Source organism: Lycium barbarum, chromosome 2 (genome assembly GCF_019175385.1).
Source record: "Lycium barbarum isolate Lr01 chromosome 2, ASM1917538v2, whole genome shotgun sequence".
NCBI lineage: Eukaryota > Viridiplantae > Streptophyta > Magnoliopsida > Solanales > Solanaceae > Lycium > Lycium barbarum.
The window spans coordinates 16,934,586-16,952,286 of record NC_083338.1 but is presented as its reverse complement, the minus strand read 5'-3'; the positions used below and the strand labels follow the sequence as shown (position 1 = coordinate 16,952,286).

General features: G+C 35.4%; 2 protein-coding genes across 2 annotated transcripts; both read left to right on the top strand.

Annotated features, from left to right (window-relative positions):
- Window positions 1-359: 359 nt before the first annotated feature.
- On the top strand, window positions 360-1,259 carry LOC132628408 (receptor-like protein 38). Its single transcript, XM_060344190.1, has one exon. The coding sequence runs from the start codon at window positions 360-362 to the stop codon at window positions 1,257-1,259; it is 900 nt and encodes a 299-aa protein (XP_060200173.1).
- Window positions 1,260-1,262: 3 nt separating this feature from the next.
- Window positions 1,263-3,008, top strand: LOC132628407 (receptor-like protein EIX2). Its single transcript, XM_060344189.1, has one exon. It carries the CDS (start codon window positions 1,263-1,265, stop codon window positions 3,006-3,008), a length of 1,746 nt encoding a protein of 581 aa, XP_060200172.1.
- The last annotated feature ends 14,693 nt before the right edge of the window (window positions 3,009-17,701 follow it).

Below are 17,701 nucleotides of genomic sequence, written 5' to 3'. Positions count from 1 at the left end.
ATATCAAGTTACTATGTGGCTTTTTCAATCATTATTTAGATGTTACTTTATTGTCTAAGGGTAGAATTGGAAAAAACTAGTTAATTTATGTCTTGATTTTCTAAGGTAATACTTAGTATGAGATATTTTTTTTGGTTAAGGTGACATTTATTATGAAACGGAGGGAGTAATATATACAGTTTAAAAAGGAATACAAAAAACTCTTTAAAATCAACAAGTCTTCGAGTCAAACAGTCAGCTCTACCGTTCTTAATATCTATATATACAAATTGCCCGGCCTAGTAAAAAAATACAAGCAAGCAGCTACTTGACACACATACTTTTCAATTCCTAGTCTAAAACATTGCACTTTCCACACCATGAAAGTGTTAGCAATAACACTATGGGTTCTTTTGTTTTTTATTTTGACAAACACCAAGTTTGTTGTTTGTGTAGGCATTTGCAGAGAAAGTGAGCAACGAGCGTTGGAGAGCTTGAAGAAAGAAGTAGATGATCCCTCAGATCTTCTCTTTTCTTGGGTTGTTGGAAAAGATTGTTGCGAATGGGAAGGGGTTGTGTGTAACAATTTGACTCGTCATGTGATTGAGCTACACATAATTAGTGATTGGGAAGAATCGAGATATCTAAGGATCAATAGCCTTGAGTGGCTGCCAAGTCTTTTGAGTCTTGAGCACTTGGAGATGCGTCATGTGGATCTCAGCAATGCAACTAATTGGCTACAGGTCATTAACATGCTTCCTTCTCTTGTGGATCTTCGTTTAGTCTATTGTGGTCTTCATCATATAACACCTCTACTTCATCACAATTTTTCTTCACTTGAAACCCTTGATCTTTTTGGGAACAACTTTAATTCTCCTGTTCCCAAATGGGTTTTCAACCTCGCCAGTCTCGTTTCTCTTAATTTGAGTGACAATAATTTTACTAGCCCGTTTCCTGACGGTCCAGTTAACTTGACTTCTCTCACATCCTTCAGGGCTTATTATAACTCTTTCAACTGTCTTTTACCCACATGGTTGTTTGATCTAAGTAATCTTGAATATATTGATCTCAGTGATAGTGGACTTGAAGGTGCAATACCGAGTAAGAGTGAAAACATAACAAAACTTAAACATCTTGATCTTTCTCATAATAAGCTTTCTGGAAAGTTTACAAATCTAATTGGAAAGTTAAAGAAATTAGAATATCTTGGTCTCTCAAATAATCTATTTGATGGGGAAGTATCTGAATTATTCAACGGTAGGAGTAATTTCTTTAAATAGGAAATGGGAAATAGTTCTTCTCTGAGTTATTTGAATCTAGGCGACAATAAACTCACCGGAACTCTTCCAAAAAGTCTTGGCCAACTTTCAGTGCTAGAAGACTTTTACATCTATAACAATAGGTTGGAAGGTGTTGTAACAGAAAGTCATTTCTATGAATTAACACAACTAAAGGAATTCAGTGCTTCTGGAAATAATCTGACTTTAAAAGTGCGTGGAAACTGGTTTCCACCTTTTCAAGCCTTAGATTTTCAAATAGGTGGCTGGAATATAGGCCCTTCATTTCCCATATGGCTCCGAACTCAGAAGATGATAACGGTTGTTGACATATCAGATGGTGGAATACAAGGTGAGGTTCCAACTTGGTTTTGGAACTTGTCTTCTCAAATTCAACTTCTCAATCTTTCTCACAACCAATTTGTTGGTGAGGTTCCAATCATCTCAACACCATCTTGGTTAGTTGGAAATGGAGATGGTCATTGGATAAAATACTTGGGTTCCAACAAATTTAGTGGGCCACTACCGTTAATTTCAACCTATGTAACTGAGCTAGATCTCTCGAACAATTCTATTTCAAAAGGTTTATCTTACTTTTTGTGTGAAGCAAAAAATGGATCTTATCAGTTAGAGATCTTAAACCTCGGGGAAAACGATTTATCAGAAGAAATTCCTGATTGTTGGATGAATTGGCCAAATTTGAGAGTTTTAATCTTGAGGGACAATAACTTGATTGGAGGCGTACCAAGATCCATGAAGTTTTTGAGTAATTTGCGATCCTTGGACTTCCGAAGAAATAGACTTAATGGTCCATTTCCTTCATCCTTGGGAAACTGCACAAAACTGCATAAAATAGATTTAGCTGAGAATGAGTTTGTTGGGAAATTACCTTCTTGGTTGGGATTGAGGTTTCCAACCTTGGTAGTCCTTATCCTTCGGTCCAATAAATTCGATGATGAATTGCCTCAAGAACTTTGTCATCTCAAAGATCTTCAGATCTTAGACCTTGCAAACAATACATTCATTGGAATCATACCAAGGTGTATTAGCAATTTCAGTGCAATGGTCAAAGGAAAAGCGGAAGTGGAAGATTTTGAGTTACATTATTCCTATGATTGGGGACTTCTGATAGAGAGCGCAATGGTGATGACTAAAGGCAACATGTATCAGTATGACACCATTTTGGTGTTGTTTACAAGTATGGATATGTCTAGCAATTATCTTTCTGGACATATTCCTACAAGTATAACACGTCTTGAAGGATTAAGATCATTTAATTTTTCCAAAAATAACCTAACTGGTGGGATTCCAAATGGTATTGGCGACATGAAAGCATTGGAATCTGTTGATCTTTCAGAAAATCAACTTTATGGTCAAATCCCACAAAGCTTTTCGAGTTTGTTCACTTTGAGCTACTTGAATCTATCTGATAACAATTTATCAGGTATGATACCATTGAGCACTCAGCTTCAAAGCTTTAATCCCACTAGTTTTCAAGGAAACAAACTCTGCGGGCTTCCACTCTTGGTGAACTGCAGTTCAGGTGGTAAAACTCCAAATCATGAGTATGAAGAAGATGAGAATGACAAAGATGAAGTGGATTGGTTCTACATTTCAATGGCAATAGGATTTGCACTAAGCTTTTGGGGTGTATGTGGTTCATTGCTTTTTAAGAGATCATGGAGACATGCTTATTTTCGTTTCTTAGACCGTAGCTGGGAATGGTTGCTTGCAAAGGCTCCGATATGTTGAGAGATATGACTAAGGATTCTACTATTCTCAAAAATTAGTTTATATGCTTAAACTTCTCTTCAATAAATAATGTACAACTTTGTTATTATGTTGTTTCATTTTGTGTTCAAAACTCACGATGGAACAACTGTTAAGGAGCTTTTGTAATCCAATATCAGGTTTTTCAATTTAATAGAATTAGCAAGAATCGGGGTAATCAATAACTTGATTAGCTTAATAGGAAGTTCAATAAGTTTGAAAAACGAATTCTTATCATTCAATTTTCATAATTAAGCCAACGGATTCAATGGTTTCCCTCAGTCTCTCTCTCTCTACAGATATTTTGAAACAATTTTTTTTTTCAGATTTAAGATTTTCTCAGAGTATTATAGATTCGCCAATATTCATCCTGGTTGATTTGGATTCGTCCTGTCCAGCTAATCAACTAGCTACACCAACAAAACTAAAACCGAACCCTCTAATATTTAGTTTCTAACAATTTGCAGACTCCATAACTAGTTTGCAGTACTACAAAGAAAATTATTCAAAAAGCAAAGCAAGAAATTAAAGTCCATATAACCTTGGTAAGTCCCTATTAACATATTTTTAACAGATCGAATGAGTCAGATATTACTTCTTTGAAATAGTACGAAATCTCAGTTGGTCCCAATGGATTACGTAACGTTTTGAAATGTCACATGAGAATTCTTAAAAGTACCATATGGTTAATTAACATATTGTATGCATATTGTACAAAGATGTCACTAATACTTTTGCAGGACTGCCTGTTATAAGAATTAATAATCCCAAAGTAATGGTTAATGACAGAAAGTACTTGGATCTTTCAAAGGAACTCACATATGGATTAGACATTATTTTTTTGTAAGATAAACGCTGCATAACAGCCACATTATATGTGTGTGTGGGGGGGGGGGGGGGGGGGGGGGGGCGGAGGGGGGAGGGTTAGGAAGGGAAAGTAGAAGGAAATAAAGGGCATACACTGAAGAAATTCACAAATGAACGATCATCTGGGGCAGTGTAAAGGCCCATTCAACACTACTTACACTTCACTAAAAACATCCTTTCACCTCAAATACCAACATTATCCTGCTCACCTAAGGTGATACTGTGATAACTTTCTTATTTCACAATTCCGCTGTCAAAATCATTCTGCGCAGTTAGATTTTGATCATATCTATAAGCATCTACTATAATTTTTAACAGTATTTCTAACTCAACTGTTTGACCCCTGAGAACTCAAACAGTATCTCATTGACCAGGTTCTTTAGGATTGTATCGATTTAAATTTATTATGCTTTCTCTCAGTCACACTACAGTTCAAGATTCTAGCAAACAGAGGGAAGACCAAAAATTTTTAAGTGCCAAGCTTAACTACTATATCTGAGACGTAAATCAACGCCGAACTGTTTATAACTAAAATACATTAACATTCGAAGAGAATCTATCATTTTTATCAATAAACATATTTTGATCTTTATAAATAGAACTGAAATACCTCTTGTTTGATGGTAATTTGAACTTGGTAGGCACCTTAGAATAAGCACTCAGAAATTTGCATTCAGTGTACAGTTTAGTCATAATCATTGATCTCATTGACAATATTCATGGATTTGTGCATATGCAGTGGTTGCTTGGGTGCTATTTGTGCAATTGTAGTAACTTAGTGGTCATCCGCCCCCCGACCCCTTCTGTTTTGCCCGTAAAACATCTTTGTCTTTGAGACTAATAATCTGTTTGAGCTTTGTGAAATGCTCAGTTTTACCTTATTGAAATGAAACTTCAATTCAAAAGAAAATGAACCACAGAAAAAGGCTACTATGCAGCATCTTTCACCTAGAGTTCGGGAGGAAATTCACATCTGATCTTATCGGAGAGCGACATCTCCATACTCCTTTTTAAACACCCTCTCTATTACCATGTACATGAATAGATTGACCTTGATGGAGGAATCTTGAAAGAGAATACTAATCGCATTTCCTTTCTCCAAAATAAGCACCCCCATTCAACCTGCTCATCCCTGTCATGCTCAAATAACACTCCTTCACCTACTCTCCCCCATGTTGGCTTATAATTTCAAACACTTCTCTGGGACTAGGAAAAAAGTTGACTTAATAGTGAATATAATTAATTTTTCAGGCTTCTTTTCCAGAATAAATCTGCAAAGTAGCCTTGGAAGTCTTTGTATTTGGATGAAGAATGTTGCATGAAGTTAAGGAAATGGAAGTCTTTTGTCATGTTTCCTTGTCACTTAGTAAATACAAATGCGTTTATGATTTTTTATGCATCATTAATCTGTAATTTTGTCATGGATAGAAGTTAAACCCTCACTGATGTAATTTTCATAGAAGTTTTTGACAGTTTCAGTTTCTGTTGTGTAACCAGCTAGAGAGCTTGTTCTAAGCTATTTTATTGACTACTATGTGACAGTCACCCCCACTTAAACTTGAATGCTCTCCCTGTTAAATAGCTTGTTCTTACTGGTTGCTAAAGGAATCAGATATACCATCTTTACTTGTTTAATTGTCTTTGTATGCAATGTTTAGTCTTTTTATTGTGCTAAAGCTACTAAACGGTGTTGGTAGCCTGGGAGCATGACCACTTTTCAAGGTTGAAAGTCACTGCAACAACACTTTCTGAACTTTCTACTGCACCTGAATTACTGGAAAGCACGGGAGGTCTGGCTGATAGCAGGTATAGATTAGCGCCTCTTTTGTCTGTTCTCTCTCTCTTTTTTTTTTGGGAGAAATAAAGGTTGTGGCCTAGCTTCTAATACCTCTTTGTACTATTTATAAAACTTCTCTAACGGCCATTTGTTGAATATCTTGTTTCCTGCGTAGACAGTTTACCAGTGAAGCCTCAATCATTTTTTGTCTAATTAAGCCATTGCGTAGACAGCTTGTTGCTGAAAGTCTAGCTCTAAGGACTGACTTTAGTCTACCTCTTTTCCCCTGGAGTACAATTTTTTTTGTTTAAGCCATTGCACCGGTGATTTCATGAATTGATAAAACCTTATACTTCCAATGATGACATTGTCTTCTATATGAGAAATAAAAAATGACAGCAGAACAGTGAATCTAAGAAAGGAAGACGAGCTTTTTGGCCTCTCTATAGGTCTTGTCATGCATGCTCCTTTTGAGACCTAGTTGATTCTCATAAATTAGGACAGAGTACTATTTACCTTTTTTTCTTTTTTAAGCTGAGGGAGTATTATTTACCTTATAAGAAAAGGGTTGAATTTTGAGTAGTTCTGTCAGAGTGTCAGTATACTATTTGAGATTTCTGGAGAATGATTTTAGGAAAGATTTGTTTATTTGGAGTATTATTTACCTTATAAGAAAAGGGTTGAATTTTGAGTAGTTCTGTCAGAGCATCAGTATACTATTTGAGATTTCTGGAGAATGATTTTATGAAAGATTTATTTATTCTCCTCATTACATTGCTTAGTCCAAGTGTCAATGACAAATTATGATTAGGGAAACATGTATGCATCTTCTGTAGAATTTTTTTCTTTGGGGTGGGGGACTGTATATGAGAGCCTATTTGCATTTGTATATGTAGGATTTTGTTTTGCCTGTATTTTGTTATAGAGAGCAGATAATTACTTCTGAAGAATCAGGTGATTGATCTGCTGGTTCAAAGTTTTAGATAATCAAAGCGTTTTTTGTATATTGCTTTCTTTCTCCTTTATTCTGCAGCTTCGTGTGACTCAAATTTTGGTAGACTTCCTTTGCAAGTGTGTCTTTAACAAATTTCTTTATACACAGAGACACATTTACAGCCAGAAGCAGAAAAGCATAAACATATTTGCAGATGATAGTAGTTTAGCTGTCAATCCTTCCTACATAAGGTCTTGGCTAGACCTTTTATCTACAACACCTCGAGTGGCACCTTTTCTTTCAAAAAACCACCCGCTTATTAAGGCACTAGAGAAGGTATTTTAGATGCATGTTACGTTTAAATATTCTGAGTAGTTAATTGTTTATATTTTTTCCTTTTAAATATCCTCATAATGTCTTGGTGTGTATAATATACTTGTGTATATCACTATCCCTTGTCTTAATGGCTTGGCCAGGTCATTTTGCTTTGGCAATTAATGTTGTAAAAGAGAGCAGAATGGAAATTTAATTTTACCTATTAGGCTATTACTTGGTTACAAACTAGCTGGTCCATCAGTTTTATGCACATTTTTAACTTGTAATGGTGTTCCATGCTTCTGGTGAACATGGAGTTGCTTGGTTGGACCAAATTAGCTCTTCAGGCTTTCTTTTGAGCACCGACATACTTCAATTTGAGCTCCTTAAGGTATCTGTGCCTTTAGTTTCTTGTTTTGACCAACATGTGCTTTTAATACTTCAGGAATTAGCTGATCATACTACAGAGGTGAACGTTCAGCATGAGACTCAAGATGGAACGTTCACTTTTTTTATGATTCAACTAGTGGCAAGTTGCATATATATCAGGTGTGTAAATAACTCCATCCCATCTGTTAGCCTTGCCCGTGGTTCCTAACATCACACAAATAAGAGTATAATTCTGTAGAAGTTTGAAATACAAGTATCTGCTTAAATGTAACGTGAAGACTTTTTTGTATAGTCTTAACTCGATCAATATCCCCACGAGCTACCTATATAAATATATTCATCACTGCATACATTAAGATGTTCAAAATAACCAACTACATATAGATGAGCTCGTAAAATACAACAAGATTACTAAACCTGGCCTTACCGTGAGATCTCTTCAGCTGGTATGCAGAAAGACAAGGGAATGCAGGAATAGTTGTGAAGTTTGGTTTTAGTGGAGCCAGTTGTTACAGTAGTACATGCATGTTCGAATAGTTCACTCTATGAGAATTTGAGAATTTCCGACCACTTATGGGTGATGAATATGAGAATTTCCGACCACTTATTTTCATCAGAAAAAAAGAAAAGAAAAATAGTATCTCTGACCACTGTGATTTCAACATTTCAGACCTATTTTGTAACTAAAGTTTTCCTCTTTCACTGCTTTCTGATTTAAGCTTGAGTGGCCCATTACTTTTGTTTTAAGCCAATATTTATAGTCATATTGTCAACTGCATTTGCTTGTTAATTATCTGCAGTTAAATCTTTCTCCATTTATTTACTTGTGCAATTAACTACTTAAAATGTTCTTTTTGCAGGTTGCCAGCGTGACATTCGACCTGCTTTTGTTATTGGTTCTAGGATCATACTTGATTACACTTTTCAGTTTTCTTCTTATCACCACCAGGGCGTGTCTTCTGGTTTGCAATCCTGATTCCCTTATTTTGGTTTACAAATTCTACCATTCCCAAAAACTACCAATTTATACCAAACTGAGACTAAGATGCCTTTGATTTGTCTACCTATTAAAATATAGTGAACTCATCTAACCAATCTGATGGTATTGTTCGATAGGGTCTTGACGATCTTATTAGTCTATTCCGTCGTCACGCATCACGGAAAGTAAAAACGGCTTGATTCCTTAAACAAGACATTCTGCATCAGCCGCTTGTGAATCAAGAAGCAGGCGTTACTTTTTGTAACCTTAAGGAAGCTCCTCTTAGCCAAGTTTTTTTCCTATTGATCAATGGTTCAGTGTGTCGTAGTCTAAACGTTTAGCACTTGATGGAAAAGTTCCACATATTTTGCTTCGGTTGGTATCCCGTAGTCATTTTTTTACTGATATAAGAATGTAATTCTTGCAGCCGGCCTTTCTCATAGAATTATGAGTTACTTGTAATCGAGCTGACGCAAGGCGTCAATTTTGACGGATCGAGTGTATTTATGTTCCAAGAAAGATGCAGGAATTCTGCTTTGTTAGAGAATCTTTTCAAATACCAGTAAGTTCATGTTAGAGTTCACTTACAAAAGTAGATTATTTGTAGTAATTGTCTTGCTTTCAAATGGCTGCTTCCATGTTCAAAGTTTACATATTGAATACTGAAAGGCCATATTTCAAATCAAAACAGCTAAACAAGTAAACAAGTGAACTAGTTTGTCCCATACCCTAATACTATCCCAACTCAATATTATATTACTACGATGTCATGCCGATGTATTTATTAGGAAATTGAAGTTGTCTTTTGATTACAGGGGTGACAACCGAGGCTTTTAACCAAGAAAGTTCGCTGGGATAGCTCAGACGAATCACAATGAAAACATACTCGCCCTGTTATAGCAGGGCAACCAACCCCTTTCAACATCTCTCATAATGCATTTCACCCTTAGCCGCAACTCATACGTTGGTTCTTCAACAACGGGGACTTTGAGAGTAGAGTACGGTTTACTAAAAAGAGAAACAAAACTGTGACACGATGATTTTAACGTGGGAACCACCCGGCTCACAGGGGCGATAAAACCATGACCTACCTTTACTCGTTAACAAATTCTACAAATAGAATTTAGGGATGATTTCATCATGATACAACCCATATATATATATATATATATATATATATATATATATATATATATATATATATATATATATATATATTGCAACATAATGACCCAAATATAACATTGCAAGATTTTTTTTTAAAGGGAGGTTTGTAATCTCTGTTCGTACACCATCACCAACAACAACATACCCAGTAGAATCCCACAATGTGGGGTCTGGGGAGGTTAGAGTGTACTAGACCTTACCCCCACCTTGAAAGGTAGGGAGACTATTTCCGAAAGACTCTTTGCTCAAGAGAGAACAAGACAAAAGGTCAGATAGGGACAAGCATATCAAAACAATATGAAAACAAGAATTAAAGCGAGAAAGTCATGATAAAGCAGTCTAGAAAGAAAGAAGCAATAACTACCATAGATAAATAAGATACTTGAAGTGCAAGACCCAACAAATATATGCAGAGATCAAATGACAATACACGAATGAGCAAAACTACAACTACTAGGACGAGAGAAAAAGCGAGACTACCTCCTGGCCTTCTATCCTAATCTGGGTCCTCCACAACCTCCTATCTAAGATCATGTCCTCGGTAAGCTGAAAACACGCCATGTCCTGTCTAATCTCTCCCCCCAATACTTCTTTGGCCTACCTCTACCTCTCTGGAATCCGTCCAAAGCCGACCTCTCACACCTCCGCACTGGGGCATCTATATCTCTCCTCTTCACATGCCCAAACCATCTCAGCCTCACATCCCGCATCTTGTCCTCCACCGATGCCACTCCCACCTTATCCTGGATATCTTCATTCCTAATCCTATCCCTCATAGTGTGCCCACACATCCACCGCAGCATTCGTATTTCCACGACTTTCATCTTCTGAACGTGAGAGTTCTTGACTGACCAACACTCTGCCCCGTACAACAAAGTCGGTCTAATCTTTGTTCGTACACCACTAATTAAAAATTAACTAAACACAAGACACCATAATCCTAACAGATATGAGTTTTCCATTTCCATTTTCTTTTCCTACTAAAAATTCTACCTTTTTCTAATCCCTTTATCAGTCTCCAAAAAATTCGTCAATATTCACCATAAAAAAAAGTCTCCAATCCTTGGATTCCCATTTCCATTACATGCCAATTGTTTTTAATAATATACACAATTATACAAGCTGATACAGATTTATACAATATATATAGACTTGTATATCAAATATTTAAATAATGTATCTCAATAGTATAAATGTGTATAAACAAGGATAATACACATTTATAGGAGAAAATACCTTTTAGTCACCATTACACCTCAATTTCAACATTAAATTTACCATATTGAAAAAACAAAGAAGAAGAAGAAGAAGAAGAAGTAGAAGAAAATGTGAGAAATCCACCAAATACATGTAAACAATTCATCAATCTTGTATAATAATGTATAAGAGGTATTTATATACCTATATACACTATTGTGCAATATTATACTAATGAATCCTATCAATGGAGCTGCACAGGTTCTTCTTCTTCCTCGAGCCTCTTCTGAAATTTAACTCAAATTCTGCTCGAAATCACTTCAAATTACTATAAGTTTTCAACTCCTCTTGATGTTTCCAATTAATAGGAAAAGCACCCCCATGATGTTTCCAAGCAAACCCAATAATAATTATTTCAAAATTAATCTCAAATTTCATATCGGTGAACATTCCATCGAAGTCAAGCAAAATCTTCATTCCTATACTGGTAAAAGAAGAACTTTTACACCAAAGTTGAACATAAATCGTGAATATACACTTATTTATAATTTTGTACAACAATGTTGTATAATTGTCTTCACCACACCCAGTATACAACATTATACACATACTATAATCTTGTATTGATGTATTATATTATATTATATATGAAATCTGTGTTTCACCTTCAACTTTCTTTTTCAACTAGTATAATTCCCAAAGCTAACGTTAATCAAACTCAATCAACCTAGCACTCTAGATTCAAGTTACTACAAGCTTTCCCAATAAGTTTTAGCTTCACCCAAACAATTTGGCCAATATTAATCAACATTGGTGAAATTTAATAAATAGGACGAGGCTCCGAATTCTTCTTCTTCCTTGAGCCTCTTCTAAAAATTTAACTCAAATCTATTCCAAATCACTTCAAATTTAAGTTTTCAACTCCTCTTGATGTTTCCAGTCAATTGGAACAACACCCAATCCAAATTCTAGACAACTAACAAATTTGAAACAACCTAATTTCAAAAATCGAAGCTTCGATCGACCTTCAATGGTGGACTTGTATTCTTCAAGTTTCAATCTACAATAGAAGAAGAAGAAAATAGTTAAAACAGCAGAGAAAATAAAGGGGTTTGACGATGAAGAGAAAAGATACGATTAAATTTAATGGACTAACAGATACAAAGTATTTTTAAGATTACGTAGAAAGTGGGCCATTCCAGGAAAAACCTCCAATATGGGCCCAATTTTGGTTTAATTGGGCCCCAATTAATATACAATATTACGCAAAAGTAAAACCCTCAACACTTCATTACACCTACGTAGCCAAGTTTTTAAGTTTTCAGTCGCATTGCCTAGTATTTTCTTATAAAGTGTTCAAATGTAACGCCCCGTTTTGTCGTTACGGACTTTCCCTACTCAATTCCCAAATCACACTCGGGATTTCCGGGTTCAGTGGTTCGTCCCTGCGAAAGTCGGGCCGCGCTGGCGAGCCTGCCATTGCGGTACTTCATCCGCTTCAGCGGAGGGTGACATTTTTAAGTTAATCCTCCCTAGCGGAACAATTCCCTGCTGGGCGAGGTCGCGCCAGTGAGCCTCATTCCTCCCCGCGGGAATCATTGAGCCTAACCTCGTATTTAATGCTCCATCTCGCGATTGGACCCTCATTTTCAGCCTTTACACTTATGAAGCTGATTAGGAGGCACATTTTAGAATGACTCCATTGTCATTGGGGAGGGTAAACCTCAAACTACACCTCATCTATCATCATCCTTGTGATTACATTTCTTTATTTCTAGTATTTAGGAGCCCTTGGGGATTTAGGAAAGAACTCTTGGGAGTAATAAACCCTAGCTATCGACATGGTTTCTTCAATAAATAAAATGGTGGTTAAATATTTTAAGTAGGATTCACCTTGGGGGAAAACACTCTTCTCACTATTCTCAAATCATTATCTAGATTTCTTAATTGGGTAAAGGAAGGGTCTTTCTTGAAATTAGGGGTTTTTGTTAATAAAGGAAGGATGAGTTATTTGGATTTAGATAACCATGTCAATAGAGCCCTTAATCAGGGAAAACTTAGTAAACCTTTTTAAAAGGGGAAAATTCTGACTTCTACTCTTGTGGGCCCGGGGAAATTTTTATATGTTCTAGAATCTTTCTAGAGTCGTATTAAATAGATATTCTTAGTGCATTGCTTAATCTAAACTTGCAATCCTAGCCCCTCTTGTCGCGGTAAACTCTGGGGATGGAAGATGAAGTTCAAGAAGGATGTTCGTGGCACCTACTAGGCCTCGAGGTAGGTTATGGCTTACTTGAGTTAGACTACGATTTTTATTTCACATGTAATTAGTAGAGATTGATGGAGAAAGCATGCTTAGGTATTCAGATACGGTGTTAGGATGGAAACTCTAGGTTGGTACTATTTATGTGAGGCTTGTCGCTATTCTGTGTCGTTTAGGCTTGTAGTTATGTTGTATGAGGAGTTCGTGGCTTTTTCATGAGATTTGATATACGAGTTAGGATATAATCGATGAACTTGATGTACTATTACTCTTTTATTAGACTTCAGTTAGTGAGGCATATGTAGGAGTTAGTCATTGTTGGAGAGATCGTGTTAAGCCTTCAGGTATGAACTCGGATGGAAGTGAGAAAGGAAACGCCTGAGATTGATATGGAAAGAATGATTACATACAGTAATATGGAAATCATCTCTGGGCTGTGTGCGGAGTGACTGGTACATGGACTTCTTGGGTCCTCCATGGGTCATGACTATTGAGAAGTGGAGGATTTCCATCCGTAGCATATATGTACGTTGACAGACAGTATGGCCATTGCACATCATCTCACTACATTGCATTTGCATAAGAAATCATTACTCATTTACTTATATAGTTGATTTTGGTCATGGTATTGATGTTAGTTGAGTCGCTTCTGGGGTCGTTGATTCGTGATTTCCTTGTTGTCTGTCTTGGTTGTGTTGTGCCTCTTAAACAATGTTTAGTTAGAATATATAGAAGTCCATGGAAGGAAATGGATGTAATAAGGACTAGAAGCAGTGGCCAAGAAGGTGAAAATAACATAGTAAGATTTCTCTGTCCTACTTCATAATCGATATAAGGTAAGTGTTGTTGGCATCCACTTGGTAGAATTACCGGAATTGAGGAATAGAAGGTTGTACTTAGGCTCCCGATTAACATTAAGGCCATAGCGGAACCAATGGTCGCAGATCTTATTCTAAACTTGCCTATTAGTTGTGTCGATTTCCCACTCATTCTTATCTATTAACCTTTATTTATTATATGTGTTTTCCTAATCGCTGTTGGCCTATGATGCTTATCAGTACGTGTGTGTACTGATACTACTTTTTCTATACCCTTTGTGGGTGTAGAGTTGTTGCAGGATAAGATCGAGATCCATATAGTCTCTGAAGAACTCATGATGTCCACTCTAGAGCTTCCTGTTGATTCTCATCCTAGACAGAAGCTACAATTGTTTCTTTGAGTTTATTTTTCTTGAGTTGATGGTTATAGAAGCTAGTGTACGCGTCTAGACTAGGTTTTGGGAAAAATTGTTGTTAAATAAAGGATGCATTTGAGTATTTATGTTTCTCTTAAAGTAATGTTTTAAATGAATGGTCGATGAAATTTCTTAAGTTATTTTATTTAAGTAGTCCTTGGGAAAGGGTTCGCCTTCCGGGAGGGATTGGTAGGTGCCCGCATAGCCCGTGAAATAGGGCGTGACATCAAAAACCCAGTATACAATATTATACACCCGTTTTACAACATTATACAAAAATCTAATTTTCTTTCTCACAACAATGTTTTAAAACTCGATGTACAACATTATACACCAGTGAACAAATATTTTATCAAATTATAAGAGGAGTTTATACATCCATATACACTATTATACAATATAGAGGTGTTTCTACACCCATATACACTATTATGCAATATTATACACTATTATACAACACTCACTCGTCTTCTTCCCTGTGCCTCTTCTGAAATTTAACTCGAATCTACTCCATATTTCTTCAAATTTAAGCTTTGAACTCCTCTTAACGTTTTAGAATCAATTGGAACAATACTCAATCAAATAACTAACAAACTTGAAAACCCCACATTTAACTTAAATCTACTCCAAAGTACTTCACGTTTATGTCTTGAACTCCTGTAAAACTTGTAACCAGTTGTGGGATCTGGCCGCGTTTGATTTAGTAGCTCCATGGTGGTGGAGACTATAAGAAAATGGGAAAGGGGACAATGGTCAAAAACAAGACAATGAGTGAAGGGGGCACTTCTTCTGTGGGCCAATTTGCACAAGATTTTAAAAGGACAACTTACATAAATAACTACCTTTTAGGAGCAATTAACCATCTAAAACTACCTTTTTCATATTTACAATTCGTAGCTACCATTAGACATTTTCGCTGTATTTGACTGTATTTGAATACACTGTTCAGTTGTATCCAACCTTAAATGATGTCACATGTATTTCAATATATTGGAGTTGCCGCGAAGTTGAATGTATTCACAGTATTTGAATGTATTTCAAAAAAAAAAAATCAAAATACACTGTGTACATTCAAATTACATATGAAGCCAAATACATTCAGATACAAGACAAGAAGCAAATACATTCAGATACAAGAGAAGAAGCCAAATACAAATGAGATACAAGACATATGAGCCAAATATATATGACATACATATGACGAAATACACTCAGATACACTCATACAAAGGAGAAGAAGTTGTGAAAAATAATGTGTTCGGCTGGGTTCAAACCTGTGCGGGCAGAGACAACACCTAATAACCACTCCAGCACAGCCGCTTGATGTTGTATCATGTAGCTACGAAATGAAAATGTCGTTACGAAATGTAATTGTTGCAAATAGTAGTTATTATCCATAATTAACTCTTAAAAGAAGTTCCACTACGTAATTTTTCCACTTTAAAAGATAAGTCAATTTTGATAGCATTGTTATTTTAGTTGTATTTATGCACAATTAAATATTTATTTAACCAACAACATGCAAAAAAAAAAAACACACACACACATTAAATACGTTAACCATAATTTGAAGGAGTTGAGTAATTGTTGGAGATTATTACATATAAAGACAACAATTAGAATTAATCTTAATTAACAAATGAATTAGAGGCAACAACTATCTTTAAAAGGTCAAGAAAGAGTTTTAGATGTAAAATTCGGTACAAGGTGCATTATTAAAGGTGTTGTGTTGTCTCCGGGCTAGATTTTCGTAGCTGCTCTGGTGCAATAATAAAGTAACATCCAACTTCAAAGATATAAAGAATCACAAAATATCTTCTATCATGTACTCAAATAAAAGTTTCGAAAAACTCTTATATATGTTCTCTCAATAGCTTTTGTAGGAACATAGAATAAGTAGCATTATAAGAACTGTTGAAGAGAGTAAAAGCATTAAGTGTCAAAACATGAATATTTCAAAGGTTAGATTTTCTGCAATGTATAATGAAGAAACACATTAATATAAATTAATTAGATAGCACATAAATCATAAATAATGTATAGATTCTTTGTGTAGTGGAAGCAGAAGACTGGAACGAACTGCGACTGGAATCACTAGTCGACATGGTCCTCACGGTTGGACGAATCCCCTATAGCACAGTCTAACTCCTAGTTAAATGCGATATAGAAGAATCCATTGAAAAATACTGAGAGTTCTGTCCCTAGTATATCTAATCGTATATTGTAAGTATACATATATAAAAGAAATGAGGATTAACCGTAATTACAAATTAATACTATCTTTTATAGTGGACTTTTAGATAACCCCTTATGAGTGGACTCTAATTCCGAGAAGATAAAATAACAATTTTTTAAACAAATTAATAAAAATAATGCTACATAAAATGAAATGACGGGAGTTATAACTATTCAAATAACGAACAAAATTTCCATTCTAACTACTAATTACGGTCAAAATTTAAGTGAATAGCAATAAGTTAAATTGTACATGACAAAAAAGTCGCCAAAGTTCTTTGACCAAACTGAATTGAAGGATGAGTGTGACAACCTAAATAAAGTTATGAGAGGGATGGATGGGCCGAGAGACTTCGTAGAAAGACTGCACCTTGGCCTATTAAGTTTTTCTTGGCGAATATAAACCAATAGAGAGTGTGTCTAGCAGTTTTTTTATTAATAATAAAATTAAAAAATCCGCAACATGGAGGACTAGGACTTACTTTATCAATACTAATGAGGTAGCGAACCTCTACTAATTAACAACCATGAAGAAATAAGAGCTAGAGTTGCTAATTTAAGCGTTTTTTCTTTTGTTGAGAAAACCATTCAACTTGACAGCTCAAAACATTAAAAAAAATTATTAATCTTAACCAATTTCATAAAATGCTACTCCCTCTGTTTCAATTTATGTGAACCTATTTCCTTTTTAGTCCATGCCAAAATGAATGACTTCTTTCCTAATTTGGAAAAAAATTCACTTTATGAAATGATTTACAGCCACACAAATATAAAAGACTTATTTTGAACCACAAGTTTCAAAAGACTTCACTCTTTCTTAAATGTCGTGTCCAGTCAAATGGGTTCACATAAATTGAAACGGAGAGAGTATTAATATTAGCCCAGAATCTCTTTTTACTACAAAATGGCTAATGGATCCTTTTCTACTTTTTAAAACCATCATCATTAGATTGTGAGCCTAACGTGTGGGGGTTTGACTTTGATGCCTACCATATAATATCTAAGTAAAATAACTTACAAAGACATCGAAACTTAGACAAACGAAGAGAATCTACTTTGCTTATCTCTTCAACCAAAGACACAACACGGTACGTTTGCCCGAGTAATATAATAATAAAATTTATATATTTGAAAATTAGATAAAAAGTATTATAAGTCTGCATAATTAGTATTCTCTCCGTCCCAATTTGAGCGGCTTACCTTCCATTTGACAATTTAAACATCCTATATGATAAATTTATAACCACAAGATTCAAAGGACATTTTAGTACATTATACACATCTTTAATTTAGGACCACATGATTCAAAAGTCTCTC